Source organism: Hylobates moloch, unplaced genomic scaffold, assembly GCF_009828535.3.
Source record: "Hylobates moloch isolate HMO894 unplaced genomic scaffold, HMol_V3 SCAFFOLD_21, whole genome shotgun sequence".
In the NCBI taxonomy this organism is placed as follows: Eukaryota; Metazoa; Chordata; class Mammalia; order Primates; family Hylobatidae; genus Hylobates; species Hylobates moloch.
The window spans coordinates 3,483,015-3,510,375 of NW_026652296.1; the positions used below are offsets into that span (position 1 = coordinate 3,483,015).

At 44.4% G+C, this 27,361-nt stretch overlaps 1 protein-coding gene across 3 annotated transcripts; it reads right to left on the bottom strand.

The window, feature by feature from the left end:
* Positions 1-27,361, bottom strand: RAE1 (ribonucleic acid export 1). 3 transcript variants are annotated; one of them, XM_032143218.2, is made up of 12 exons: positions 27,178-27,361; positions 24,442-24,538; positions 23,750-23,854; positions 21,851-21,943; positions 12,972-13,058; positions 11,520-11,606; positions 11,335-11,406; positions 9,606-9,713; positions 4,862-4,968; positions 4,705-4,780; positions 3,637-3,831; positions 1-443 (listed from the first exon to the last, which is right to left on the bottom strand). In XM_032143218.2, the coding sequence occupies exons 2-12, from the start codon at positions 24,529-24,531 to the stop codon at positions 357-359; spliced, it is 1,107 nt and encodes a 368-aa protein (XP_031999109.1). In that variant the 5' UTR covers positions 24,532-24,538; positions 27,178-27,361; the 3' UTR covers positions 1-356. The 3 variants fall into 3 exon arrangements, with proteins under 3 accessions (XP_031999109.1, XP_058289027.1, XP_058289028.1); XM_058433044.1 differs by lacking the exon at positions 27,178-27,361 and adding an exon at positions 27,030-27,133; XM_058433045.1 differs by lacking the exon at positions 27,178-27,361 and adding an exon at positions 26,603-26,989.

The following is a 27,361-nucleotide window of genomic DNA, read 5'->3' on the forward strand; positions in this document are numbered from 1 at the left end:
CAATCTGCAAAAGACTTTATTACAAAATACAGCACAGGGCTCACAGACACTTTTCCAATATTCTCTAACACGTACACTGAAGCACTGCAAAATCCCTGGCGGTGCCCGCAATCTAACGTCTACAATAACCTCAATCCCCTTAGTTACAGAAACACTCTGCAACAGGCAGTGGAATGGAGAGACGGCAAGTCGCCGGGGACGCCTGGGCTCTCGGCTGCTGAACAATGACATCATTTTCTCCAGGGGTTGACATCCATGTCCATGGCTGACAACCCAACGAGGCTGGGACCCAAATTCGTACAGAGATGAGGCAGAGTGGAGAGAAACAACTCTGGCCGAGCCAGAGTCTCCAGCCACTACTTCTTATTCCTGGGCTTTAGCTCTTCGGCTGCATTACGCAGGAAAATGTAATTTTTTTTCTGGGGATTATAAAATTCATGTCCCTAAAGAGAAAAAAAAAACACCAATGATCTTATTATTCAAGAGAAAGTTAGCATTTGTAGGTGCTTTTTCTAGGTGAAGTCCTGTGCTACAATACTGGAAACATATAACTCTCAGAGAAATAAAACAACAAAGATAAAGTCAAATGTGAAGCAGAACTTCAGTCCTCAGAGAAAGGCCTAAGGATGTCGTTGGTACCAGTGTGTCATCAATGTCCTGCTGAGAGAGTCTTCACAGGTTCGTTTTCAACACTGAGCCCCTTTTTAACGCCCCAGGACTTTAACACCAAGATAACTGCCTTGGGTCCCTTGGTCAGAATTAGTTCTGACCTGAGAATGTTTCACAGAAAGGAGGACATCTGACCTGCAAGGTATCATGGGGATGAAGGAGGACACCCCGCCCCACACGGAAGGAGCAACAGACATGGAGTGCAGCAGAGGCATGAACGGTGGTGAGTGAGCCAGAGGCGTGTGCAGAGGTGTGCACGTCTGCCCAGGCCCACACCGGAGGGGATACAGGGCTATACAGCATCGAAAGACCCCCGAAATCAGGATGAGGCCAGACTACAGGGCTGTGAACGGCAGAGGGAGGCCTTTGAACGTTATTCCTCAGGGAAAAGGAGGCTGTAGGCAGGTCAGTGACGTGATCACATTTGAGTTTTAGGAAAAGAGGTGAGTGGGGTGGGCCAGGAAGATGATCCGGAAGAAAGACAGCAGGCAGGAGGCGCAGGTGGGCCAAAGACCTGGAAGAGGGAGGTGGGGCATGGCGCTGGGTGCACTCCGTCACCTGTACTCTGATGACACATTTTTATTCTCTTCCCAACAGGCACGCCAAGAAAGCTCTATAAGTTTTGCTCAACAGTGACCACTAATTCTCATAATTTACAAAGTGTAGTTTTTCTGAACAGTTACTCAAGCAGCAAGCTAATAACATCAATCATATGTGGTCATGACTTTGCACTGGAGATAACTGTCCTTCAACTAAGAACAATGAAAAACCCCTGAAGCAAACTTCTCTTAAACTAAAAAGATGCTAATTTATGTAACCCCCGCAATAAGCTGACACTAATTGCTTAAATGAATGAGTTTTTACTTCAATTTTTAAACAGCACTCAAAGCAATTACCTTTCTCACTGCTTTCAATTTACGTTTTTTAATGCTTATAAGGTATAGAGTCCCGCGTGTCATTTAAGTTAAAATGCAGAATTTTGATGCAGCTGCTGGGATGAGTATGCAAAGAAGAGATTCAATGAAGAGCCCGATGTGGGAGCTGAGGCCTCAGGCTCTATGCATGCCACAGCCTGTCCAACCTCAGCCAGGCAAAACCAAAAAAGTATACTCTTGTCACAAAACTGAGTGCATGGCTTACACAGGTGAATGGATAAACAAATGGCACACCCCACCTGGGAATATTACGCAGCACTGAAAAGTAACAGACGAGTGATTCACTCAGCAGCATGGGTGAATTTCAAAATCCTTATGCTGAGGGAAAGAAGCTGGGGCGAGGGGAAAATGTAGCGTAGGGCTCCACTTATGTAGCATTCTAGAAAATTCAGACTAGTCCATAATGCCAGAAAACAGATCCATGGTTTTGTGTGTGCGTACGGGAAGATTACAGTAATACACACAAAAACCTTTCAGGGAGATGACTGTGGTGGTAGTTTCATGGGTATTTACAGATGTTGAAACTGATCAAATTGTACACTTTAAACAATGACTGCATTTCAATTGTACCTCAATAAAGTTGCTTTAAAAAAAGAATGCAGCTTCATGGCTCACACAGCAAACCCTCAAACAGGAAAACACAGAGGCAGCAGCAGGCCTGGTGGGTCAGAGGGATGGAAGGCAATCAGCTGGACTTCTGTGTCTAAGTTCGGGGCCTCAGGGAGACTCAGGTGCAGCCATGCTCCTGGGACTGGGAAACACTAAAGGTGGAGTGGGCAGGGCCCGAACCAAGGGATGTCTCCAGTCACTGGCTTGTGTGGCAGCAGGTGTCTTGGGAATGCAAAGCGCTGGTTAGAGCCCTGTGGTGGCCCCCCAGGCTGAGACAGCGGGAGGCCAGCAAGGCAAGAGGGGCAAGAGACAGGAGCTGGCAGGAGGACGGGAACCACAGCCCAAAGCAGAATAAACCAGGACATGGCCAAGAAGCAGGGAGGAGAGCTGTATGGAAGAGGAAGGGACAGGTGAGTGCCCGGCACAGACAGAAAGGAAGCTTCTGGATTGGATGAGGAGGACGTGGCCACAGGGACTCTGAGTACAGCTGCAAGAGGCCAGAAAGTACCTGGCAGTGGACTGAGCAGGAGCCAGAGCACAGGGAACCAAGAGGGTAGGTGCCGACACCACTCTCTCGATAGCCTTAATATACAGGGAAATGGCTCCTCGAGCCTTCCATGCTTAGACAGAGGGGAGGAGCTGGTGGATGGGGACAGAAGACAGTAGGAGAAGGCCCAGAAAAGAGCCATGAGGGTGGAAGGAGGCGGGGTCAGCACATGCAGACATGAGGTGAGCAGGAAAGACACTGCAGGCCACTGGAAGCCCCTCCTATGTGAAGCAGGCGACCTCCCCATCGGAAGCCAGGGCAGGGTAGGGGAGTCTAGAAGGCTGTTGTGGGCAAAGGGCAGAGTGGGGTGGGAGGAGAATGATGAAAACCACAAATACAATGATGACAACCTCTCCAGAAGAGCTGAGCAGTGGAGAAACACGCAGGCTAGTTGAAAGCCAACACACTTTCCATGGGGTTGGGCACAGTACCCGAGTCTACATATTTCACCATCACGCCCAAAGGCCTCAAAAATGCAGCCCTGCTCCTGCCAGCTCCTAACTCCCCCTGCCCAAACCACCCAGCCAACCAAGCAACCAACGGCACCCAGGTGAAAGCTCCATGACCCACCCTGCCCCCTTCATGAAGTGCAGCCCCCCGCTTGCCTGTGCTTCTGTGCCCAGGAACAGAGCAGCCCGTAATGGCTCACACTGGCCGAGCGCTTCCTGTGTGCTGGGTTCTGGCCAAAGGCTGTACTGAATACCCACAACCATTTGAGGAAGTCCTGCAATTTCCCCTTACAGGGAGGGGATGGTGACCTGCCCAAGGACACATGTGAGTCCTGAGAAGAGTCACAACTCAGGCCTAGGCCTTCTGAACCCAGAGCCTGGCTCTGCTGCCCTGGAGCGCGCCCAGAGCAGGCCCGGGAGTTCTCACCTTTGACCAGTCGTAGCTGGAAGCATATGCAAATATGTTTCCATTGTGATTGAAACAGCAAGCTGAGATGGGCTGATCTAACTGTTCCGAAGTTTTTAGTTTTGTTCTGGCATCTTTGTCCCAGAAGCTGAATCTACCATCAGATCCCACAGTTGCAAGGGTGCCATGAACAGGATGGAAAGCGATTCCATTTACCTGCAAGGATTGATATGCACAATGAGAAGCCAGGCAGAGGGGCGCGGAGAAGGTTCCACCCACGCACACTTCCTGCTTGAGTTAGGAAACAAAGCGCACAGGTACATTTCCTTCCAGCTGCTGCCCGCTGATCGCAGGAAAACTATCCAGGCTTCCTCCATCAAATGCCAGCCCAGAACCCAATCTTGCCTACTGTGAGGCCTGCACACCAGAGAAAGCGAGCATGTGGACAGCAAGAAACAAGCAGCAGACCTCAGGAAAACGTTGCTTTTGAGCAAACAGATTTCTCAGTCTGAGCTGTGTGTGTGAGCTGTCTACCAGCACTCCTAAGGGAGGGAGAAGACTCTTGGCAAAACATCCTAAGCTTGTGTTCAGAAACAAATATAGAACACTGCTAGTCAGGGGGCACGTTAACACGGAAAACAAGGCTGAGCGCGATGGCTCACGCCTGTAATCCCAGTACTTTGGGAGGCCGGGAGGCGGGGGTGTGAATCACAAGGTCAGGAGTTCGAGACCAGCCTGGCCAATATGGTGAAACCCCGTCTCTACTAAAAATATAAAAATTAGCTGGGCGCCTGCAGTCCCAGCTACTTGGGAGGCTGAGGCAGGAGAATCACTTGAACCCAGGAGGCGGAGGTTGCAGTGAGTTGGTATCACCCCACTGCACTCCAGCCTGGGCGACAGAGCAACTCCGTCTCAAAAACAACAACAAAAATCCACAGAAATCTGAAGCCTACAGCATAAGCCACTTATCTCCGGACATGAACACACAAGCTCTTCAATGATGAGTCTTTTCTGGTCCCACAATTCCTCAGCCACCTCCAAGTCTGGTTTCCAGAAGTATCACCACGGTTAAAGTGTCTAAAAATGTACCGCATAAATGTCCTGAGGAGCTGAAGTGTTGGTTCCATTAGATCGATGACATTTAAACGTGAAGTTATCTTTGGCGCTGAAAGACAAAGGTTCATGTAAGTCTTCCTTTATTAAAGAAAGTTGAGTGAAATCTGCAAGCTGACAGAGTCACACTTACGGGTTTGGGGGGTTGATATAGTGAATAGCAACTCTCCCCTCGATACTTCCCAGGGCAAAACCAGTAGGCTTGTTCTGTTTGTCTTTAAAAATAGCCACACACCGATGCTACAGTTAAAATAAAACAGAGACATAATTACAGCATAATATAAGATTTCATGGCTAACATGAAGGTAAGTCATTTTTACCCCATGTTTAGGTTTTAGAAGAACCAGAAAAAATCACTCAAATATGATACAGCAGTAAGCATTGCTTTCTAACTCCTTAGTAACTCCATCTAAGCAGTGAGTTTATGACCGAACTGCACACCCTGTGCTCCTCCCCTGCCCCCGCTGCTCGCTCTCCCTCTGCCACCCTGCAAGGCTGCGTTCACGTCAGCAGAGCCCCATGGGGTGCGAGGCAGACAGCGGCCCTGCCCGTGGGGAATGGAGACGTCCCTGGCTAGGAAGACACCCCTCAGGAGGTCACCCCAAGCTTCTGCGCTTCTGCCTCCCCAGCTGGAGGAGGGATGCAGGCTCTGCCACACCCGTCTCACAGGGAAACAGGGTGAAGGGGACAGTGGGTGCAGTGGCCATGCTACACACAAGCAACATGCTGCACTTCGCCCAGTGTTGAGTGTGAGGGCCCAAGGGTGGGTCTCCATTCTACAGAAGAACCCAGAGATTCCACTACCCGGCCTCCTGGGCAGAGAAGCCGAGACCACCCTGAGGAGAGGCCAACTTCGGAGTTACCACTTCTTCCTTCCAGTCGTGGCAACCTGGCCAAAGCCTGGAGGGCCATCCACCCTGCCTGAGCTGGTCATCTGAGCTTCTGTGTGAGTTCAGGGGAAGCCTGGCAGGACCTAGGCAGGGGCCAGGCAAGACGAAGGGAGAAGCAGCCTCTGGCATTGTGACAGCTGCTGGGGATGCACGTTTCCTAAGTACGAAGGACAACGGCCTCCTCTTTCATTCCTGTACTGTTTGCTCCCCTGCCTTTTTAAAAACTGCCAGACCATTACTTTTGTGAGTACAAAGTAAAAAAGTAAAGCAAACTGACAAACATCTGTAAGTTCTTAGACGGCAGAAAAGGCCATGGCTGGTCGTCAGCACAGGGTCTACTGTGTGGCACACCAGGAACTGCACAACGCCAGGGGTGCCACTTGCACCAAGAGCCACATGCACTGGCCCTGTGCAAAGGCCGATGGCAATCAGTCCTCAACAACGGAGAGGCCAGGGCGCTAGCACCGAGTGGCAGGAAGTGAAGCCAGATGGGACCAGGTTTTTTTGGGATTCATCCAAAAGGAAATGGGGAGGCAGGGAAGGGCTTAGGCCGAGGTCCGGCAAGGCCAGTGGTGCACTTACAAGAGCCCCTGCCTCACCTCCGGAGGATGCCTTGAACGAGGGCCAAGGTCTAAGCGCTTATTTTATTGTGGTAAGAACAGTTAACATGAGAGCCACCGCTTAACACATTTCTAAGTCTGCATTATTGTTGACTACAGGTACCATGTAGTACGGCATTATCTCTAGAACATTCTCATCTTGCTTAATGAAATTTCATCCCATTGATTAAGTAGCTCCCCATTTCCCTCTCCCCCAATCCCCTGATGACCACCATTCCACCCTTTACTTCTGTGAGTCTATGCTGGATGTCACATTTAAGTGGAACCATGCAGTTTCTTTCTGTGTCTGGCTTATTTCATTTTGCATAATCTGCTTCATGGTCACCCACATTGTCACAAATGGCAGGATTTCCTTCCTTCAGGCTGCATGCACAGCATCCTACCGCAGGTATACACTTCATTTTCTTTATCTGTTCACTTGGCTATTGTGGACAGTGCCATAAAGAACACTAGGAGTACAGGTCGCTCTTCAAAATACCCATTTTGATTCTTTTGAATCAAGACCCGTAAGTGGAACTGCTAGATCGTATGGTGATTCTGTTTTTCATGTTTTGAGGCCTCCGGTTTTCTGTAACGGTTATGGCATTTTGCATGCCCCCAACAGTGCACGAGGGTTCCAGGTTCCCCACACCCTCCCCAGCACTTGTTATCTTTGGGCTTTCTGGTAACAGTGGTCCTGTCAGGTAGGAGACGGTATCTCACTGTGGTTTTTGTTTGCCTTTCCTTGATGGTTAGTATGTTAAGCACATTTCCATACACCTGCTGGATATTTGTATGTCTTCTTTGGAGACATGTCTATTCAAGTCTTTGGTCCATTTTTCACATCACCAGTTTTCTTGCTATTGAGTTGCAGGGGTTCCTTATGTATTTTACAAATCAATCCCTTGTCAGAAATAGCCTCCAAATATTTTCTCCCATTCCACAGGCTGCCTTTTCACTCTCTTCATGGTTCCCTCTGCTGTGCAGGAGCTATTAGTTTAACACAGTTCCACTTGGCCATTTTTGCTTTTGTTGCCTGTGCTTTTTGGTGTCATATCCAAGAAATTACTGCCAAGACCAATGTCATAGAGTTCTGATCTAAGTGCTTTCCAAGATTTGAATTAGATGTGGCAGGAGGGAGGCAGAAAAATGAACAGATTCCCAAATAATTTCAGGGTGGAGGGGAGGAGACTGAGGATTAGTGAGACAGGAGAGGGAAAGTTCAATCGGGGTGACCTCAAGATTTCTGGCTATAACAAAGGAGATGGGAGGTCCCATTGAATGGGCTGTGAAGCACATCAGGAGCAACAGGCTGGTGGTGGCCAAGAGGGGCAGGTTCAGATCAAATGTTCACTCTGCAAATATTTACAGAGCACCTTTTACACTTGAGGCCCTGCTCCAAGTGCTGGGAGGTGGCAACGAATACAAACAAAAATCTCTGCTCTCATGGAGTTTACATTCTAGTAGGCAAAAGAAGTGAAATATTTAGTATGTATATGACATCCATACATACGTATAAAATAGATGGTACTGGTGGCAGTAGCAAGGGAGAATCCTGAGGCAAGGGTAACATTTGAATAAAGAGCCACAGAACGTAGTCTTGGGTTTGGCGTGGGATACTGTAGGCTCAGAAGCCTGGGAGACACACCAAGGAGCTGTCCGACTGGGTGTCCATGTCAGGAGCACAGGAATGAGGCCCGAGTCTCCAGTCCACAGGGCGTGGCTGAGCGACAGTGGATGGGAGATCAGTTGTGCTTGGGTGGAGGAGGCGGCGGCTTAGGGAGACGTCTTGTGGAACCTCCACATTCAGCCAAGAGCCAGCAAGGATAGAACAGCAGCCACAGAGGTAGCGGGTAAAAGGCTGGCAAGACAGGAGCCAGGGGAAGTGTTTCTTGTAAGAGCAGTGAATGAAGCTCTGTTCCAGTAAGAGGATGGCTGTCCAGTGTCCCCTGGAATTACCAATGAGGATGCCACTAGTAGTCACGACAAAAATAGTTCTGGTGGAACAACGGGGCAAAGGTCTCACTGAGTGAGAAATGAGTGGGAGGTGAGGGAACAAAGGACATTTCATGCAAGATGCCCCACTGCGGAAGGAAAAGGGACGTGGGCGGTACTGGAGGAGGATGTGGGGATCAAGGGAGGTGTGTTTGCTAGGATCAACTAGACTCGAGCAAGTGTCAGTACTAATGGAGAAGTACTATGCGGCAGGAGAGACGGGGGTATGGGAAAGAGGTTATACTCTGCATACGGTTCCTGAGAAGGCTGGAGGGCATGGAGTCCCACCACAAAACTGGCCTTAGCAAGACAGTTTCCACCTCATGGGGGAAAAGGCAGGGGAGGAGGCAAGCACAGGCAGATTTCTAGATCCGGCAGGAGAAAGAGGAGGAAGTTCCCATTAGCTTCTTTTTTCTCTGAGCAAGAGCTGATCTGATTGGCTGAGACAAAGACTGAAGAAGCTGACAAGAGTGCAGGCCCAGCAGCCCTATGGCAAGTGGAGGATTAAGCTAAGGAGAAAAAGCTAGCAACCGTCTAGGCGTGATGCAGGCAGAGTGAAGCTGGAAGCTAGGAATTTACAATGGAACCAACCCATCCAGATGTGTAATTTTATTCTCAAGGAAACCAAAATATTTTGCCCCAAAATAGACGTCTCTGACATATTTCAAGATGGCTATTTAGAAGGGCTGGAAATAATAGCTGAAAAGCTATCTTTGGTGGGGAGATTTGTATCTGCAGAGAAAATCGGCATTGATGCAGCCAGGCTTTCTCCAAGGCCCTTCCCTTGTCCTGATTTAGGGAAGATTAACTGCAGTCTGGTGCCGTTAAAGGTCTCAGTTCTCTCCGAGGGTGCTACCTGTGGGGTTTCCTCCACATTAACAAGACCACCTTTGCTACACAGACCTCCTCTTCTCTTCTTCCCATAACCTGTCTTGCCACGAGAACCCAATTTACCATGAGAGCCTGTTCCCCTTCTTTCTGTGACCTCAAGATGGTATGAAAGCATCAACCATATTGCCTTTAAGATCGTTGTAAGATGCTGTGCATATCAATAAATTTGTATGCCATTTCTCCTATTAATCTGTCTTTTACCAGCTGGTTTTCAGTGAACCTCTTCAGAGGGCAAATGAGAAGTTTTCCCTTGGCCCATACAATTCAGTAGCACTCAGCCATGCAGAGGCATGTTTGGAGAAGACATAAGTTCAGTTCATCCAGGGATACCTTAGCATTACTTAGTATTCACTCACTAAGTATTTGTGTTTATATCCTTCAATTCACCCCTCTTTGAACATACCTATAGGTTTTTCAAAGTACAACTGTATTCCAGATGTGAGCACAAGCTTGCATACAACAGGTGCTAAATACATACTTCTTGATTTGACTAATGACACACCTGATGTTTCAGTGGAGATTCTATTCTCCTGAATTCAGAAGGTTGATTCTCTAGTTGATAGACAATCAGGCCCCTCTCTGCAGTTGCCACCACAGCCATAGGGTATATCTAGGGAATGGAGGAAAACAGAGACGTGCTTCAGGTGAAGGAGTGTGCTGCTTTTATACTAATGTATTTGATCAATTTTTGGTTACAAAATTAAGTCTGGATTTTAATAATCCTGGGATTATGTTTCACTAAAACCTAGAGAAATAGTATTTGAAAGTAGAACATTCATATATTTAAAAAAGTCTCGTGTTTTAAAACTAACTATAAAATATGTGGATATTTAGAAAATATACTCAGGAACTAAGAATAAATATCCCCTACACCACCCCTTCAGTTGCTGTCACTATTCCAGCCTTTGTTCTCAGCATTATACTTGGTATGTAGCATATTTCTGTACAGTTCATATCCTCTAATCAAAACATGTTTCATAAGGTCCACGTCACACACTTTTTCAAGCACTAGCAGTAGCTTCTAACGTCCCCTCAAATGAACCTACTACAGGGTTTATTTATCTGTGTCTTGGTGGCCCTAGGCCACTTCCAATATTTCACTATATTACATAAAACAAAGACCAGCCGGGCATGGTGGCTCACGCCTGTAATCCCAGCACTTTGGGAGGCCGAGGCGGGTGGATCATGAGTTCAAGAGATCGAGACCATCCTGGCCAACATGTGAAACCCCGTCTCTACTAAAAGTACAAAAATTAGCTGGGCCTGGTGGTGCGCACCTGTAGTCCCAGTTACACGGGAGGCTGAAGCAGGAGAATCGCTTGAACTCGGAAGGCAGAGGTTGCAGTGAGCTGAGATCGTGCCACTGCACTCCAGCCTGGTGACAGGGTGAGACTCCGTCTCAAAAAACAAACAAAAAAACAAAGACCATCTGTATCTTTGATTATTTTCTTGTGATAAATTCCTAAAAGTGGAATTACGGGATTGTTGGTATAAAACTTTAAGACGTGACTAAACAAATGGAGAAAGTTCCATTTCTTTCGTTCTTTTTTTTTTTTTTTTTTTTTTTTTTGAGATGGAATCTCACTCTGTCACCAAGACTGAAGTGCAACGGCGTGATCTCAGCTCACTTCAACCTCTACCTGCTGGGTTCAAGCAATTCTCATGCCTCAGCCTCCCGGATAGCTAGGATTACAGACGTGCGCCACCATGCCTGGCTAATTTTTGTATTTTTAGAGATGGGGTTTCACCATGTTGGCCAGGGTGGTCTCGAACTCCTGACCTCAAGCAATCTGCCCACCTTGGCCTCCCAAAGTGCTGGGATTATAGATGTGAGCTACCATGCCTGGCCAAGAAAGTTCAATTTCTATCCCACTCAGAAACAGTCCCCAAAGACCTGGTACCACCTCACGAAGTTACTGCAAGTTTTCCTACTGCCATGGAAAGGACATGCTAGATGTCACACTAGAGATGGCATGTGGCTAGCTGCATATGTTCAAATGAGTGGCAGGAAAACCTGACATCCAGCATTTAGTACTTCTAGAAGAAACGCAGCACAAAAATCTCCCAATTGGAGACGACTGAGGCAATCTCAACTTCATCCTTTATATCTGTTACTAAAGCTGGCAGGATTTTTATATTACTCGCTAACTGCAAGATGCCACAAAGTGAGAATACTTATTTTGTTTTTTTTTTTTTTTAAAGTAAATACGTATTAGGTTGAAATCTCTTACCACGTCAGCACAGTAACACCTTTCAGGGAGTTGCAAAACCATCATAGGATTTGACGATCGAGTATCCCAAAACTAAAAGCAAAAAAGAGAAGCCATTATGTGACCATTCAGAGCAGAAGTCGAAATGGTGCAAGAATAAACGACAATCCTGATGGGACCAAACAATGCCCAATTGCACATTGTACCTTTAAAGTCTTATCCCAGCTCCCAGTCATCACACAGCTGTAGTTTGGAGCTTTGATCCAATGGATGGTTTTAACAGGAGCATCATGCTTTCAACAAGACAAAAACAGAACAGGTCAAGGTAAATCTAAGAATGTGCTGAACAGCTTTAGTTGTGGCAATTCAAAGGGAAGAAACTAATTTAAATACTGAGGCCATACGAAACAAAAACCAAAAGATATTTAGCATTTTACCAATCCTTCCTCACTGACATAGTTTGCATGTCCCCACCAAATCCCATGTTGAGATGTAATCCCCAGTGTTGAAGGTGGGGCCTGGTGGGAGATGTCTGGGTCATGGGGGCGGATCCCTCCTGTCTTAGCGCAGTCCTCACGATAGTGAGTTCTCGTGAGATCCGGCTGTTGTAAAGTGCGGCACCTCCTCTCTCCCACAGCTCTCTCTCCTGCTTTTGCCATGTGATGTGCCTGCTCCTTCTCCTGCTCCCTTGGGATTCCCCAGAAGCCGAGCAGATGCCGGCACCATACTCATACAACCTGCAGAACATGAGCAAACTAAATTTCTTTTCTCTATAAATTATCCAGTCTCAGGTATTTCTTTATAGCAATGCAGGGAGGGACTAATACACCCATGATCAAAACAGTCAATTTAACAAAAGAACATATATCTACCTTCCATTCTAGCAAACTTTAATTTTTTTACTCATAATTAAGACATACGTGCGAGTGAAAGTAAGCTCCTCCTTAGGGAGATATTCAGAAATAACAAGTAGGGGATTCCACCACAGTTTTACTCACTGAGGTGACAGGAATTAAGAGATCAATGAGATGTTTCTAGTACACAGCACTGTGACCTGAGTATGCAGTGCCTTCCTGAAAATGTTTCAGCACTGTGCTCTTCCTGAAGCCCCGTTAGCAGGCTGGACCCTCTGGTTCTAGGTTCTCTTATCTTCATTACTTCTGCCCTTGGCATTCTTCACACAGTACCTGCCAGTGGTCCCTGAGTAACGGTAAAAGTTCCACACGTGTGGGGAAATGACCCTTTTACTCGCTGCTCTATTACTGGCCCTTAGACAGAACACTTGCTGAATGAGTAAGTGACCAAATGCAATTGGTAGAAGACCAGCCATGTACGAGGTCCCAACGTCCAACCTGTGAATGGCAAGGACCACCTATGACCTGTCTTTCATAGATTTTAATGTCACTAACTCCTTATGACTCCATCCATACATATATGAAAACCCATGACAAGAAAATCTGTGAACACTAGTTAAGAATGAGAACGGTTATAAAATTGTTATTTTTGTGCTAAAGAGGTTTCTGTTATATTGTCTAATTTATTTGACAGAGTCTAACTGCACGTTTTCTTATTATAATTATAATAATTATTTCACTTAAAGAGCCATCACAGTCCTGGGTACCAGTTGTGCCCAACCTTTCTGCAGAGGCTTCTGTTACCTGTGCGATCTGTATCGCTTGGTTACTGCTGAGGTCCCACATTTTGGCAGTTTTATCACACGATGCCGTAAATACTTTGCTCCCATCCTAAAATAAAATGGAGAAAATTTTGCATTTTAAGAAAAATTACATCTCTAACTATATATACATTTAGATACTACGTTGAACATATTGAGACAAACTTTGGCGATCTTTATTTTTCCAACTGTTTGGGGACCAGTGTACTGCAAACTACAGCATCATACAAAAAATTCATTTTCATCTATTTCATGATTGACTTACTTTTCTAAGCGAGAACATATAAACAGGATTTTAAAAATCAGAAATCACAAACTAGTGAAAACAAACTCTTTCTCTTGTCCCTGATCCCAGGTCTCCTCTCAGCAGCAACCATGGGCCACTTTAAATATTTTTTTCTTATTTTGATAAACTTTAAGCCTTCAGAAAAGTTGCAAAAATACAAAAAATACCCATAAGCACTTCACATAGATTCATCAATTGTAAACATTCTGTCACATTTATCTTTCTCTCTATATACAAAACACGTAACTATAATCACTATTACTTTTATTCAGTCCCTATCTAATAACACTTCAAAGTACATGCAATAAAGCTATGCCAATTTACAAGTCATTGGTCCTATCTAACCTGTCAAATAGATTTAAAAATTAGTGGTCACTGTGTGATGGTTTCACAATATTCACACAGAGAACTCAAAGTAGGTCTTCTTTGTCACTGCAGCTTAAAAGCAGCCAGACATATTATGTCAATGAGTGTGGCTGCAATTCAATAAAACTTTATCTACAAAAATAGACAATGAGTCAGGTTTGACTCATGGGCCATAGTTTGCTGAACCTTGGCCTAGTCTATATTTCATTTTTGGTTCCAGAGCTCAAAAATTGACCACCATTCTCCTCTCGCAAAAACTTGTTCCATTGAAGTGACTTCATTTGAAAGAAGAGATAAAACTTGCTCCTTATGCTTTTAATGAGGTTGTAATTCTACAAATCCTTGAAAACACAGCAAAGGAAAGGTATGAGTGTATGGAGAGGGCTGCCCTGAGTCCAAGTGAACACTGGCCTCTTAATCTCATAATACCAGCCCCACCACATGCCATCAGCACTGTGGAGCAGAGCATGCCAATCTCAGTGGACACGTGCAGACGTAAAGGAGAATCCAGCAAAACACTGGGGAGAGAAAGAGTATGTGTGAATGCTCCACCAGCTGCTCTAAGTCTACCTACTTCAGCCGCAGAGTTTGAACCATGTCCTTAAAGTACCGAAGATTCAACTTTACAAGTTTGGCTTTTATGCCTCAAAGGTAACTTTGAGTCTTCAGCGCCCCTGTGCCTTTACCTACGTGTCTTCCTCTCCCGGGTAGCTCTGACTCTTTCTGTAAAGCTCCATGAGGGAGGCTGCTAAGCACATGGGCTCCATCACCAGGAAGGTTTGGGCCTAGGCTCAGCCACTCACTTTTGTTCTCACAGGCAAGCTCCTTAACCACTTTGTGACAGCACTGTGCTAATCCTTCCATGTAGATTTAATCTAGTCATCACAATTTTCCACTATCGAGAAGTTATATTTGTTCCTCTGTTTGTCCTAAGAGATCATGAGTTTCAGAAGCGTAGGTTTTGCCTACGTTGATTTCCACTTTATCTCCAGGATTTAGCATACAATAAGGGCCTGACAATTATTTGCTGAATTAATAATGTTATTATCTGTTATTACCTTCACTTTATTATTTACTTTATTATTGTTATTATTTTTTTAGAGACACGGTCTTGCTCTATTGCTCAGCTTGGAGTGCAATGGTGCAATCATAGCTCACTGTACTCTCCAGTTCCTGGGCTCAAGGATTCTTCCCGCCTCAGTCTCATGAGTAGCTAGGACTATAGGTATGCACCATCACACTCAGATAATTTTTTTTATTTTTTGAGACAGGGTTGTTGCCAGGCTGGAATGTAGTGGTGTCATCATGGATCACTGCAGCCTCAGTCTCCTGGGATCCAGTGATCCTCCCACCTTAGTCTCCCAAGTAGCTGGGACTACAGGTGTGGGCCACCAAACCCAGCTAATTTTTCTATTTTTTGTAGAGACAGAGTCTCCTTATGTTGCCCAGGCTGGTCTCAAACTCCTGGCCTCAAGCTATCCTTCATCCCAAGCCTCCCAAAGAGTCACTGCACCCAGCCTACCTTCATTTTCTAAACAAGAAAACAAATTTTCGAAAGATTAAACAACTTGGCAAAGTCAAAAGCCTGGAAGAGTCAGAGCTGAAATTTGAACCCAGGCCTCAACTGGATGAGACAATGTTTAAAAAGCTATAGGCACATGGTTTACTTTTCAAGAATCAGCTCTGCTGGCTAGGCGAGGTGGCTCATGCCTATAATCCCAGAACTTGGGGAGGCCAAGGCGGGTGGATCACTTTGAGCTCAGCAGTTCGAGATCAGTCTTGGCAACGTGGTGAAACCCCATCTCTACTAAAAATACAAAAATTAGTTGGGTGTGGTGGTGGGCGCCTATAATCCCAGCTACTTGGGAGGCTGAGGCAGGAGAATCACTTGAACCCTGGAGGTGGAGGTTGCAGTGAGCTGAGATCACGCCACTGCACTTCTAGCAACACTCAAAAACAAACAAACAAACAAACAAACAAAAATTTACCTCTATTCTTGTCTTCTGTAAAGCATTCACAGAAGCCTTTCCAAACTTTACAGCTGCCTTCTGTATTCTTTTTCCCACCCAGCACCAGTTCGTCCTGCCTCCCCCTCAGAACGTACAACTCTCACTCCTGTGTCTGATCCTCCCACTAGATGGTATGAAACTTAGATTCAGTTTTATAAATTCCAGTAGCCATTAGATAACATTTGAGCAAAAGGATTCCTGCATTAGTTAATTCTATTTCTTGCCACACTTTATAAGAAACTTTCTAATTCTGACCCGTTGCCCGATCAGTAAAGACAGACAAAATACATTAGAAATGTTTCAAATCTACTCATGCTGCTACTTTTCCGTGTGTAAACTAAAAATAAGTTGCATACGAAATGAATGCTTCACTTTTCAAACTTTTCATGTATCTATTAACGTAGTGCCACAATAACTTGATCAGGTATGTCAGGAAGACATTTTACAGATGATAAAAATGCCTCAGAGAAGCCGATTCTTGCTAATGAATAAAATGGGAGCAACTGTGGCCCCTAAACTATGTCAAAATGTTTATACACAGAATTATTTCTTATATATAAGCTAAATAAGATCACATTAAAGCAGCGGTCCCCAACCTTTGTGGCACAAGGGACCGGTTTAATGGAAGACAATTTTTCCAGACTGGGGTGAAGTAAGGGTATGATTTCAGGATAAAACTGTTCCATCTCAGATCATCAGGCATTAGATTCTCATAAGGAAGACACAACCTAGATCCCTCACATGCGCAGTTCACAACAGGGTTTGAGCTCCTGTGACAATCTAATGCCGCCGCTGATCTGACAGGAGGCAGAGCTCAGGCAGTAAGGCTCACCGGCCCACCATTCACCTCCTGCTGTGCAGCTTAGTTCCTAACAGGCCATGGACCTGTTCTGGTCCACAGCCTGGGGGTTGGGGACCCCTGCATTAACATATGGCCATAAAATTAAGATCACCCACAAGTTCCCTTTAAATAAGACATCTTGATGGATTAATGACTACCACCCTATTAGCCAGTCACGGGAGCACTGTCATGCATTTGGTATTTTTTTAACTTTGGGGTGCTGTGACTCAGCATGGCAACAGCCTGACTCCTGCCAAATCCATTGTAGCTGAACGTATACTGAATATTCCGGACTGACATAACAACCATAAGGTGTTAATTCATGGTTGAAGGACTTAACAATTAATCAATAGATGCTCATGCATGCACGTATGCTCAATTTCAAGAAGTACTTCCGAATAAATCCGCAAACTCCCCCTCTCCTAATCTGACTTTACCATCCACCTAGGTAAACATACCTTTGCCACACCCCAAACACAAGAGACTAAAATGCAACCCAGTCAGAGCCCAGACATATTTTAACCACAAACACCCCAACAGCTACCCCTCGATTGATGTAATTTTCTAAAAAATCTTAAGGCTCCTCCTACCCAATAAATCCTTCACTATGTATAATAGATTAACTAAACTTCTACCCTAATACTGATATGATACCTTGAGCATAACCCTCTGAAAGTGCTGCCCCAGTACACCATAACCCTAAATCAACCATACTCTAATTATGGATAACCCTCTCAGCCAAACCTCTGCCAATTCAACTTTAAAGACCCTGAATTTCCGGAATTGTAAACAACTATTTCTCTTTCTCTTTTTCTTTCTTTATTTCTTTCTCTCTCTCTTTCTTTCTTTCTCATACTTTAATTTTCCACTTAAGTATTCTATGCAGTTAATGTAGCTTAACCACTCAAAGCAAGACACTGAAAATGTCTAGATGGGTCCACACAACCCCATAAACAGATAGGTTTGGTCCTGACCTTTTTATTAGTTCTTTGTAAGATTACACATGCAAGCACCCCTACCCCAGTGAAAATGTCCTCTAGATCACCTGGATCAAAAGGAGCAGGTATCAAGCATGCACAAATGCAGCTCACAACACTTTGCTCAACCACACCCCCACAGGAAACAGCAGTGTTAAATCTAGTAATAAACAGAAGTTTAACTAAGCTATACAAATATTTAGGGTTGGTTAATTTCGTGCCAGCCACCATGGCCATACAGTTAACCCAAGCTAATAGAACTTGGCGTAAAGAGTGCTAAGCTCCATCTAAGTTGTAAAAAACTCCAGTTGAAATAAAACATACTACGAAAGTAGCTTTAATACCCTGAAGACACAGTAGCTAAGACAAGAACTGGGATTAGATACCCCTCTATGCTTAGCCCTAAACCCTAATAGTTACATTAACAAAACCATTCGCCAGAGTACTACGAGCAACAGTTTAAAACTCAAAAGACTTGGTGGTGCTTTATATCCCTCTAGAGAAGCCTGTTCTATAATCGATATACCCTGATACGTCTCACCACCTCTTGCCCCGGCCTATTTGCCCATCTGCAGCAAACCCTAAAAAGGTTATAGAGTAAGCACAAGTACACATTTAAAACGTTATATCAATGTGTAGCCCATGAGGTGGCAAGAAATGGGCAACATTTTCTATGTCCAGAAAATCTCATGGCAGCCTTTATGAAATCTAAGGGCTTAAGGAGGATTTAGCAGTAAACCAAGAGCAGAGAGCACTTGGCCATGAAGCACGCACACACATCCCATCGCCCTCCTCGTATACTACTCTAGAAATCACTATTACTGATAATTTTCTACACAGGTATAGAGGAGATAAGTTGTAACATGGTAAGTGTACTGGAAAGGGCGCTTCGATAAACCGAAGAAGTGTAGCTTAACCCAAAGCATCCGGCACATCCAGAAGATTTCATCATGACCTGACCACTCAGACAACTTTATCCCAAACCTCGCTAAAAATATTATCAAACTATCTTAATCAAACCATTTACCTTAAACAAAAGTATAGGCGATAGAAATTTCTACCCTGGTGCAATAGACATAGTACCGTAAGGGAAAGATGAAAGAACTATATCAAGGACTAAAAAGCAAAGACAAGACCTTATACCTTCTGCATAATGCATCAACTAGAAATAACTTTACATAGAGAACTATGGCCAAGTCCCCCGAAACCAGACGGGCTACCCAAGAATAGCTGAAAGAGCACACTCACCTATGTGGGAAAACAGTGGGAAGATTCATGAATAGCAGTGATGAGCCTACCGAGCCTGGTGATAGCTGGCTGTCTTAGTTCAACTTTCAACTTACCCACGGAATTACTTAATCTCCCTGTAAGTTTAACTGTTAGTCTAGAGAGACAGACAGCTCTTTAGACCCTTCCTACAGACAGTAAAAAAAATTACCACCACAGTTGGCCCAAAAGCAGCCACTAATTAAGAAAGCATTTAAGCTCAATACCTAACTATCTTAAATTCTAACCAGTCTACTGAAGTCCTAACATCACACTGGACTAATCTATTACTTAATAGAAGCAATAATGTTAATATAAGTAACATGAAGACATTCTCCATTGCATAAGCTCACATCAGATGGGAGTAACCCACTGGCAGTTAACATCCCAATATTAATAAATGATTTAATAAATACCATATTATTTGCACTGTTAACCCAACACAGGCATGCTCTAAGGAAACATTACAAAAAATAAAAGGAACTCAGCAAATCTTACCCCGGCTGTTTACCAAAAACATCACCTCTAGCATTACCAGTATTAGAGGCACTATCTGCCCAGTGACATATATTCAATGGCTGTGGTATCCTGACCGTGCGAAGGTAGCATAATCACTTGTTCTCTAAATAGGGACTTGTATGAATGGCCACACGAGGGTTCAGCTGTCTCTTACTTTCAACCAGTGAAACGGACCTATCCGTGAAGAGGCGGATATAAACAAATAAGACGAGAAGACCTTATGGAGCTTTAATTCATCAATGCAAACAGAAACTCCAACAAGCCTACAGGCCCTAGCCTCCTATCCCTGCATTAAAAAATTTCAGTTGGGGTGACCTCGGAGCATAATTCAACCTCCTAACAACCTAAACCAAGACCACACTAGTCTAAGTGAGTTATTACACATTGACCCAATAATTTGATCAACGGAGTAAGTTACCCTAGGGATAACAGTGCAATCCTATTCTAGAGTCCATATCGACAATAGGGTTTACGACCTCGATGTTGGATCAGGACATCCTAATGGTGTAGCCGCTATTAAGGGTTCGTTTGTTCAATGATTAAAGTCCTATGTGATCTGAGTTCAGACCAGAGTAATCCAGGTCGGTTTCTACCTATTTAACATTCCTCCTAGTACGAAAGGACAAGAGAAGTAGGGCCCACTTCATAAAGTGCCCTCACTCCATAGATGATGCCATCCCAATCTCTTAAATCATCACACATCCTACCCAAGAACAAGGTTTGTTAAGATGGCAGAGCCCAGCGATTGCATAAAACACTTTATCATCAGAGGTTCAACTCCTCTTCTTAACAACATGCCTGTAATTAACCTCCTCCTGCTCATTATCCCCACTCATTGCGATAGCGTTCCTTACACTCATTGAACAAAAAATCTTAGGCTATATACAACTATGCAAAGGACTCAACATTGTAGGTCCCTACTGACTGCTTCAACCATTTGTTGATGCAATAAAACTTTTCACCAAAGAACCCTTGTGGCCCTTAACATCTACTATCACCCTTTATATTATTGCTCCAACCCTAGCCCTCTCTATCGCTCTCCTCTTATGAACCCCCTTCCCTATACCAGATCCTCTAATTTTAATGTAGGCCTTCCATTTATACTAGCCACACCAAGCCTAGCCATCTATCTATTCTATGATCAGGATGAGCATCTGATTCAAAATATGCACTAATCAGCGCACTATGAGCTGTGGCCCAGACGATTTCATATGAAGTCACTCTAGCTATTATCCTGCTATCAGTTCTACTGATATGCAGCTCATTTAACTTACACACACTCATCATAAGAATTCCTCTGACTGCTCCTACCATCATGGCCCCAGCCATAATATGATTTATCTCCACACTAGCAGAAACTGAGCCTCTTTTGATCTAACAAAAGGAGAGTCAGAGTTAGTCTCAGGCTTCAACATCCAATATGCCACAGGCTCATTTGCCCTCTTCTTTATAGCAGAATACATGAATATTATCATAATAAATGCCCTAACTACTACTATTTTCCTAGGAGCACTACACACTGTATATATGCCAGAACTCTATACCACAAATTTCATTACCAAGACCCTTCTAACCACTCTCTTCTTACAAATTCAAACGGCATAACCCCAATACTGCTACGACCAACTCGTACATCTTTTATGAGAAAACTCCTACCACTTACATTAGCATTTTGCAGATGTTATATCTCAACGCCTGTCCTAATTTCCAGCAACCCACCCCAAACACAGGAAATATATCTGATAAAACAATCACCATACGTTAATGCAACATGCTGAGCGCAAAGGTTGTACCCTATAGGATTTCATTTAGATACTCTTGTAAAGGCAAAACTATAGGGACAAAAAAACAGATGAGTGGTTTCCAAGGGCTGCGAGTTGGGAAGGATATGACGACAAAAGGAAGGAAGAGAATTTGGAGGCCGATGGATCTGTTCTATATCTTGAACACAACTCTATGCATTTCTTAAAACTCAGAGCTGTATACCAAAAAGGTTCAGTTTTACAGCAGGCAAATCAGACTCAATAAACCTGACTAAAGGAACAGGTACAAGGCCTTGGAAGGGGCCTCAAGGTTTAGCTTCTTCAGCACTGCAGTGTGTCTGCCTGTCACCAGGCCCCTTAACATTCTCACTACTGTTGGGTTCAGCCACCAGCAGCAATGGCAGGAGAAGGGAGGACAGAGGCTGGGGTGTTCAACCCCTGGCTCCCCTTGCCAGGCCGAGGCCCATCTACAGCTGTTCATCCCCTGCACCAGGCGGAAGCCCCTCTACAGCTGCAGCTCATGCTGTGCTCCAGGAGCCCCGCCCACTGCAGCTTGGCACAGGTGTTTCACCTTCCCTGCTGGCTTCTTCATAAATTGTCCCTTAATCATTAAACTCTCCTTAATCGCACACACAAAATTTAATACGAGAAAAGCTTTCAAAGAAAGTGGCTAACTAAAGCCAACATTAAGAACATCAATAAATGACTATATTTATGTTCAGAAACTTAGAATTCCTACAATATGAACACATATATGCTATTTGTGTTTGGATTATTAAATATTCTAAATCATTCTGTACTTTAAATGGAACACGAGAAATGGAAGGGAACGTACGTCACTCCAGCAAACATCGAGCACAGGCCCAGTGTGCATCTGCTGGGCTTTTGGAATGGTCTGTCCACTGTCTTGAACTTCCCAGCAGCGAACCTGTAGTAACAAAAAAATTCAATGCAAACAAAGCAATTTACGATGTACTGCTTGCATTTAACACCTAAAAACTAATGGGGTACACCTTAACCATACATAGACTTCTCATAGCAACCTAATTATCTAACTTCAAGAACAAGGGAATTAAAATATCTATGAAAGCAACTGTTTTCTTACGCCTAAGCTATTAAACAAATTCTACTGCTTACACATGAAATTGCAGATAATTTTCTCACTGCATCTATGAGATATGTCTTCTAAAGTAGAATATCACTTACCCATTACCATTCAGAGAATCAGACCAAAGTAGAAACTTACCTCTTTTCTGAATACTTTATATAATCTCCCCTCCGTTAAAAAAGTAATACATTTTAGAGATTTTGTAAATATGGCAAAAAAATAAAAATCACCCTAATCACACCACAGACAATCACAGCTAATGGTTCTGTGTGCTCTTAGTCTTCTTTCCATGTACACATATCTTCTGGAAGACACTAGATTATACAGTATCTTCACTTTTGCAGCTACAGCTTTCCTCACCTGCATCACCAGCCTGTTCAACTTTAAACATCCTTTTTTTAAGCAGCAAATCATCTGAAATCTTTCCAGAAATTACATGTAGAAAGCAAGCTTGCTCAACCTCGACTACCATCCTCCCTCCTGTTCTCCTAACCCCTGCTGCCCCTGTGCTGTAGGCTACAGTTCGAAAGCTTTTCCAAAAACTTACAATGGTATTCCATCATACAAACATACCATACATTGCCATTACTACTGGATATTAAAATTTTCAAAATTTTCACTAGCATTATGGTTTTTTGAGAGGCAGTACCAGGTGTTGGCTAACTAGAAGTGTGGGCCTGAGCCCGACTGTGGGTCTGCAGCCTCTGGCTTTGCCACTCACTTAGATACATGACCTGAGGCCAGTTATTCTACTTCCCTAAGCTCAGCATCCTGATCCACAAAGTAGAGACGAAGTTCACAGTGCTCTGGCTGTTATAAAGGTTAATTTAGATAATGTAGTTGAAGTACATTATCAGATTTCCTACTCAAGTCCCAAAAGGGTATCAATGAGATAAAGGGTATAAGCTGCAGGATTTTTGATAACTATCGCCAATTATCCTGTGGAAAAGCCAACTTACATACCTACCAGCCATACATATAGGGTTTCAGCTTATCCTTGCTGGCACTATTATTCTTTTAAACTTTTAATTTTGTTAACTTAATAAAAAAAAAAAAAGAGTCTTAAATTTGCATTTATCTGATTACAAGTATGGATGAATGGTTCAGGTTTATTCTTTCTTGTGTGAAGTCCCTCTTTACACCCTTTGCTTATTTTTCTACCAGAGTTTTCTTTCTTTTAGTAAACTAATTTTTTTGTCTCTCTTTTTGTACATGATGAGTAAGTATTTAGGCAGATCTGTGCTATTATTTAACGTTGAAAAAGTTTCACACACGCCTGAGGAACACTGTCAGGATGCCAAGAAGGGGAATTTGTTGGTGTGTGCCACTGGGTATAATGTTCACTCTGGATGACTATGACATTTGATTTGGGAATAAACTTCAAGAGACTAAACTAAAGTAGAAAATTTCGAACAACACATATGATTGTGCTTTCCTAACAAAAACGGGTGTAAGAACAAATAATATCTGCCATTCAGAAGGGTTCACACCCCCTAAATTGATTTCTTAAAAAAGGCCATCAATAAGTCTAACTGATTCATTTACTTGGGAAACAATGGAGCTAAAGCTAACCTTGGCCATACAAAGAGAGATGATTTATAGAACACGTATTTAAGGAGCACTTACATCATTAGCCCATGATCCTGCAATAAGAAAGTTCCCCGGCAAGGTTGGTGGGCTAAAAGATAGACAACCAATGCTATCATCAGGAGATGATGTTACTTCAATATCCTGGGGGAAAAAAGTCAATGTTAAAATGTATGCATGCTCACAACTTCATTCCAAATTGTTTTCTTTCTCACTAATTACCTCACGGTGGCCTTTCCTTGGGTTCAAGAACTAACTGAATTAGACCTTTCCTTACTTTGATCAAAGAGAGGAGTAAAAAATAAGCTAGAGAAAGTACCAGCACCACCAGGACTAGCAGCAGCAGCAGCAGCAGCTGCTAATGAAATGCCCATGGTCTTGTTTTCTAAATGACCAGTTCACTCTGGCCCCACAGTGCTAGATCACAGTTTTCACCTGCCATCCCCTCTCCCCAACCATGGGAATTCTGAGTCAACAGTCCTGGCTGGGCCAGGCCCTGGGAATCTACACCAGAATCTGCACCTTGGGTGATTCTGGAGACCTGGCAGGCCAGGAAGAACAGGACACAAATACAGGGGACACATTTTATGTGCTCGTTTGAGAAACATGAGTTAGACAGTTTCAAAGCTTTCAGCCCAAAGGAGGCTCCCAAGTCATCTCAAGTTCTGTCCTCGATGGGAGAAACTCTGCCCAAACTCTTCCTACAAGCCCCAGGAAGCTTTCTGTGGTACCTTCATAGGATTGTGATTGTCTGTGGTTGCACTGCCAAACATGCTGGTCCCACTGGTTCCAAAACCTGAGGTTGTTCCAAACAGGCTCATTTTGACCCTAAAAAGTAATGAAAAATGTTAAGGATGGGTTTTCTCTTAAGTAATATCACTGAGAGGCAATGGTAAGATAATTAACTGGCAGAAGAGAAATACTCAAAGTGGCTTGAGGCCAGGCTTCACTTTTCAGACAAGAATGCAATGAGCAGAGTGTTTTCAAAAAATAAACCTTCTATTTTAGAGTAGTTTCAGGTTTCCAGAAATAGTAAATATAGAATTCCCATACACTCCATATTCAGATTCCCCTATTATCTCATATTAGTACGGTTCATTTGTTACCATTAATAAACCAGTATGGATACATTGCAGATTATTTTGTAGTCACCAGCTAGAAAATAAATTCACTCATTTTTTACATAGAGACACTGAGCTGCGCACCAGGAATTTAACAGTAAACAAGATCGCAGGTCCCCGTGCTTTCAGGTTTCCACCTAGTGGGCATTCACTTTCTTACTAATTTCTGCATTCTAGTTTAGGTCAGTATCTGCATGAAACTACCTAGAACAACCAGTCCGGGCAGCGAATCAGCAATTTCTTCGTAAAAGTTTTAAAAACGTCGGGCATCGTGTTTTGGACATTTACCCAGCAAGAACCTCTCCCACGCCGGGTTTTTTCCTGGATATCATAATCTAACAGGCCCACCAGGGTTTGGTCAGGGCCTCTTGCCACTCAGGAGTTGGGACTCTAATCTCACCAGGCTTCATTTTCCTGCTCTGCAAACATAGAGAACATTAACACATTCTCCAGGGCTGCTCTGGGGATCAAATCAGATTATGCAGAAAATGCAGTGTCTAGTTCATAGTGGGTACAATAAACGACTTTTCCCTTCTTTCTTCCTTCCAACTCCCTGAGGACTTACATTCACTGAAACCACATTTCAATCCTACTACCCGTTACACTGAGAAGTCCTCCATACCAGTCACCTCTCCAAAGGGAGCCAAATGGCTGAGTGACATCCTTGCTAACAAGACAACACAGAACGGAGAAACTGCAAGGAATTTGGGGAAGGCATTTGAGTTTTCTCAGCTTCATGAAAAATAAGTGCACAACAAAAGGTCAGAGCAACAGCTACAAGTACATGTATATTTTAGTGAACGTGAGGGGATGTGGCTTGCCAGCCACATTTCTGCCCTCAAATGCAGAGGTATTTGAAATACCAGTTAACTGCATGAACGAACAAAGGCATGACAAGGCTTCTGCAATCAGTCCAGGTGCTGGCTACATGGCTTTGGACAGGTCACTTAACCTTGATTTTCTCATCTGTAAAACAGAGACACTAATAGCCACTTCACAGAGTTATGAGAACTAAGTGAAGCCACACACACACTGCCTAAAGCACTACAGGTTCTTAATAAATATTACTTTCACTCTATTCCTCTACCTCAACCTTCAAGTTGGGAGAGAACATTTCTGCTATTAGGGATGAACTTGGGGAAAAGAACGTGGTAGGTGCGAGTCGTTCGCATTAGTCAGTGTGGACCACACCTTATGCTGAGCACTGGGAAGCTTCCAAAGTTCAGAAGGCACAGGCATCTGTGGGACCCACCCAATCTCTTCCCGCTCTCTCCCACCTTGCTGCACCCCAGCCCTCCTAGCTCTGCTGGCTTCCCTTCTCTCCTGAACACAACAAGCTCATCCCTGCCTTGGAGCAAACCTAGTGCTGTTCCTTCAGCCTGAGATGATTTGCTTCTCCCTCCCCACAGCTACCTCCCTTTGAATCTTCATATCCCAGTTCAAAAGCTGCCTCCTCCGAACTTCCTGGGGTGACGAAAATGGCCCAAATTTGAAGTTGTCATGTTTACACAACTGCATAAAATTTCCAAACTCACAATGTACACTTTCAATGGTTGAAATTTATGTTATTTAAGTTATACTTCAATAAAGCTGTCACACGTATTCTTTTTTAAAGTTACCTCCTCAGAGGCTTCTCTGCCAACTTTAACGTATCTAACCTTCCATCACATCCCCTTGCCTTCTTCACAGCACCAGTCATGACCTGGAATTTCTCGTTTACACTCAATCTCTTCCCCACCAGAATGCTGGCTCCAAGAGGGCAGCCACTTGCCTGGATTCTTCCCTTAATGCATACTCGGTCCCACAGTACAATGCCTGGCCCAGGGCGGCTGGTGTTTAATAATACTTGCCTGGAGAAGTAATGCCTGTACAGTTGCACCTATATACGTATAAAATAAATACTTGGCGGGATAAGACAGAAACAGACTTAGTTTCAGAGAGTGGTAACTGCTACGAAAGAATGAAGCAAGTTGACGTGGAAGAGGCTAAAAGGGGATGCCCTTCTGCAAAGCGGCCAGGGAAAGCTTCTCCCAGGAGCTGACATGTATCTGACGAGACGCCAGACGTGTAAGGGGGAGGGACGGAGATGACAGACACTGCATTAACGCAATGTGACCCTTCCCAGGGGCTCAGTTCCCCCACAAGAAAAGCTATGGATTAGACCCTACGTGACCCTTAAGGCCATTTCCAGCTCTGACCTCGCTTCCAGGGCCCAGTAACGAAGCTTAGTCAACAGTCCCGCTCGCGCCCCAGCACCCCGCAGAAGCGCGCTCCCCGGAGGCAACTCGGCCTCTGCGGGCGCCATGGCGGCGGGTAACGACTGGACGCGCGCGGCACGGGGCCTACCTGGGGGTCTCGCCCCGGCGGAAAGCGGCGGCCGGGAGCAGGAGGGTCTGAGGAGTTTGCGAACCTGCTCTGGCGCGGAGGACTAGGGCGAGGAGCGCGGACAGAAATCCCAGAAGCCCAAAGCCTCCTTAAGCCTGCGGTAGAAACTGCCCTGACTACCACAGAAACAACGCGCGTGCGCCCT

Excerpts from the sequence above, each read along its gene's own strand:
- RAE1 (XM_032143218.2), bottom strand. The coding sequence starts at position 24,531 with ATGAGCCTGTTTGGAACAACCTCAGGTTTTGGAACCAGTGGGACCAGC. Across the intron at positions 13,059-21,850 it reads TCGATGTTTGCTGGAGTGAC|GATGGGAGCAAAGTATTTAC; the intron begins GTACGTTCCCTT and ends ATTTTATTTTAG. Across the intron at positions 11,407-11,519 it reads GCTGGGATAAGACTTTAAAG|TTTTGGGATACTCGATCGTC; the intron begins GTACAATGTGCA and ends TTTTGCTTTTAG.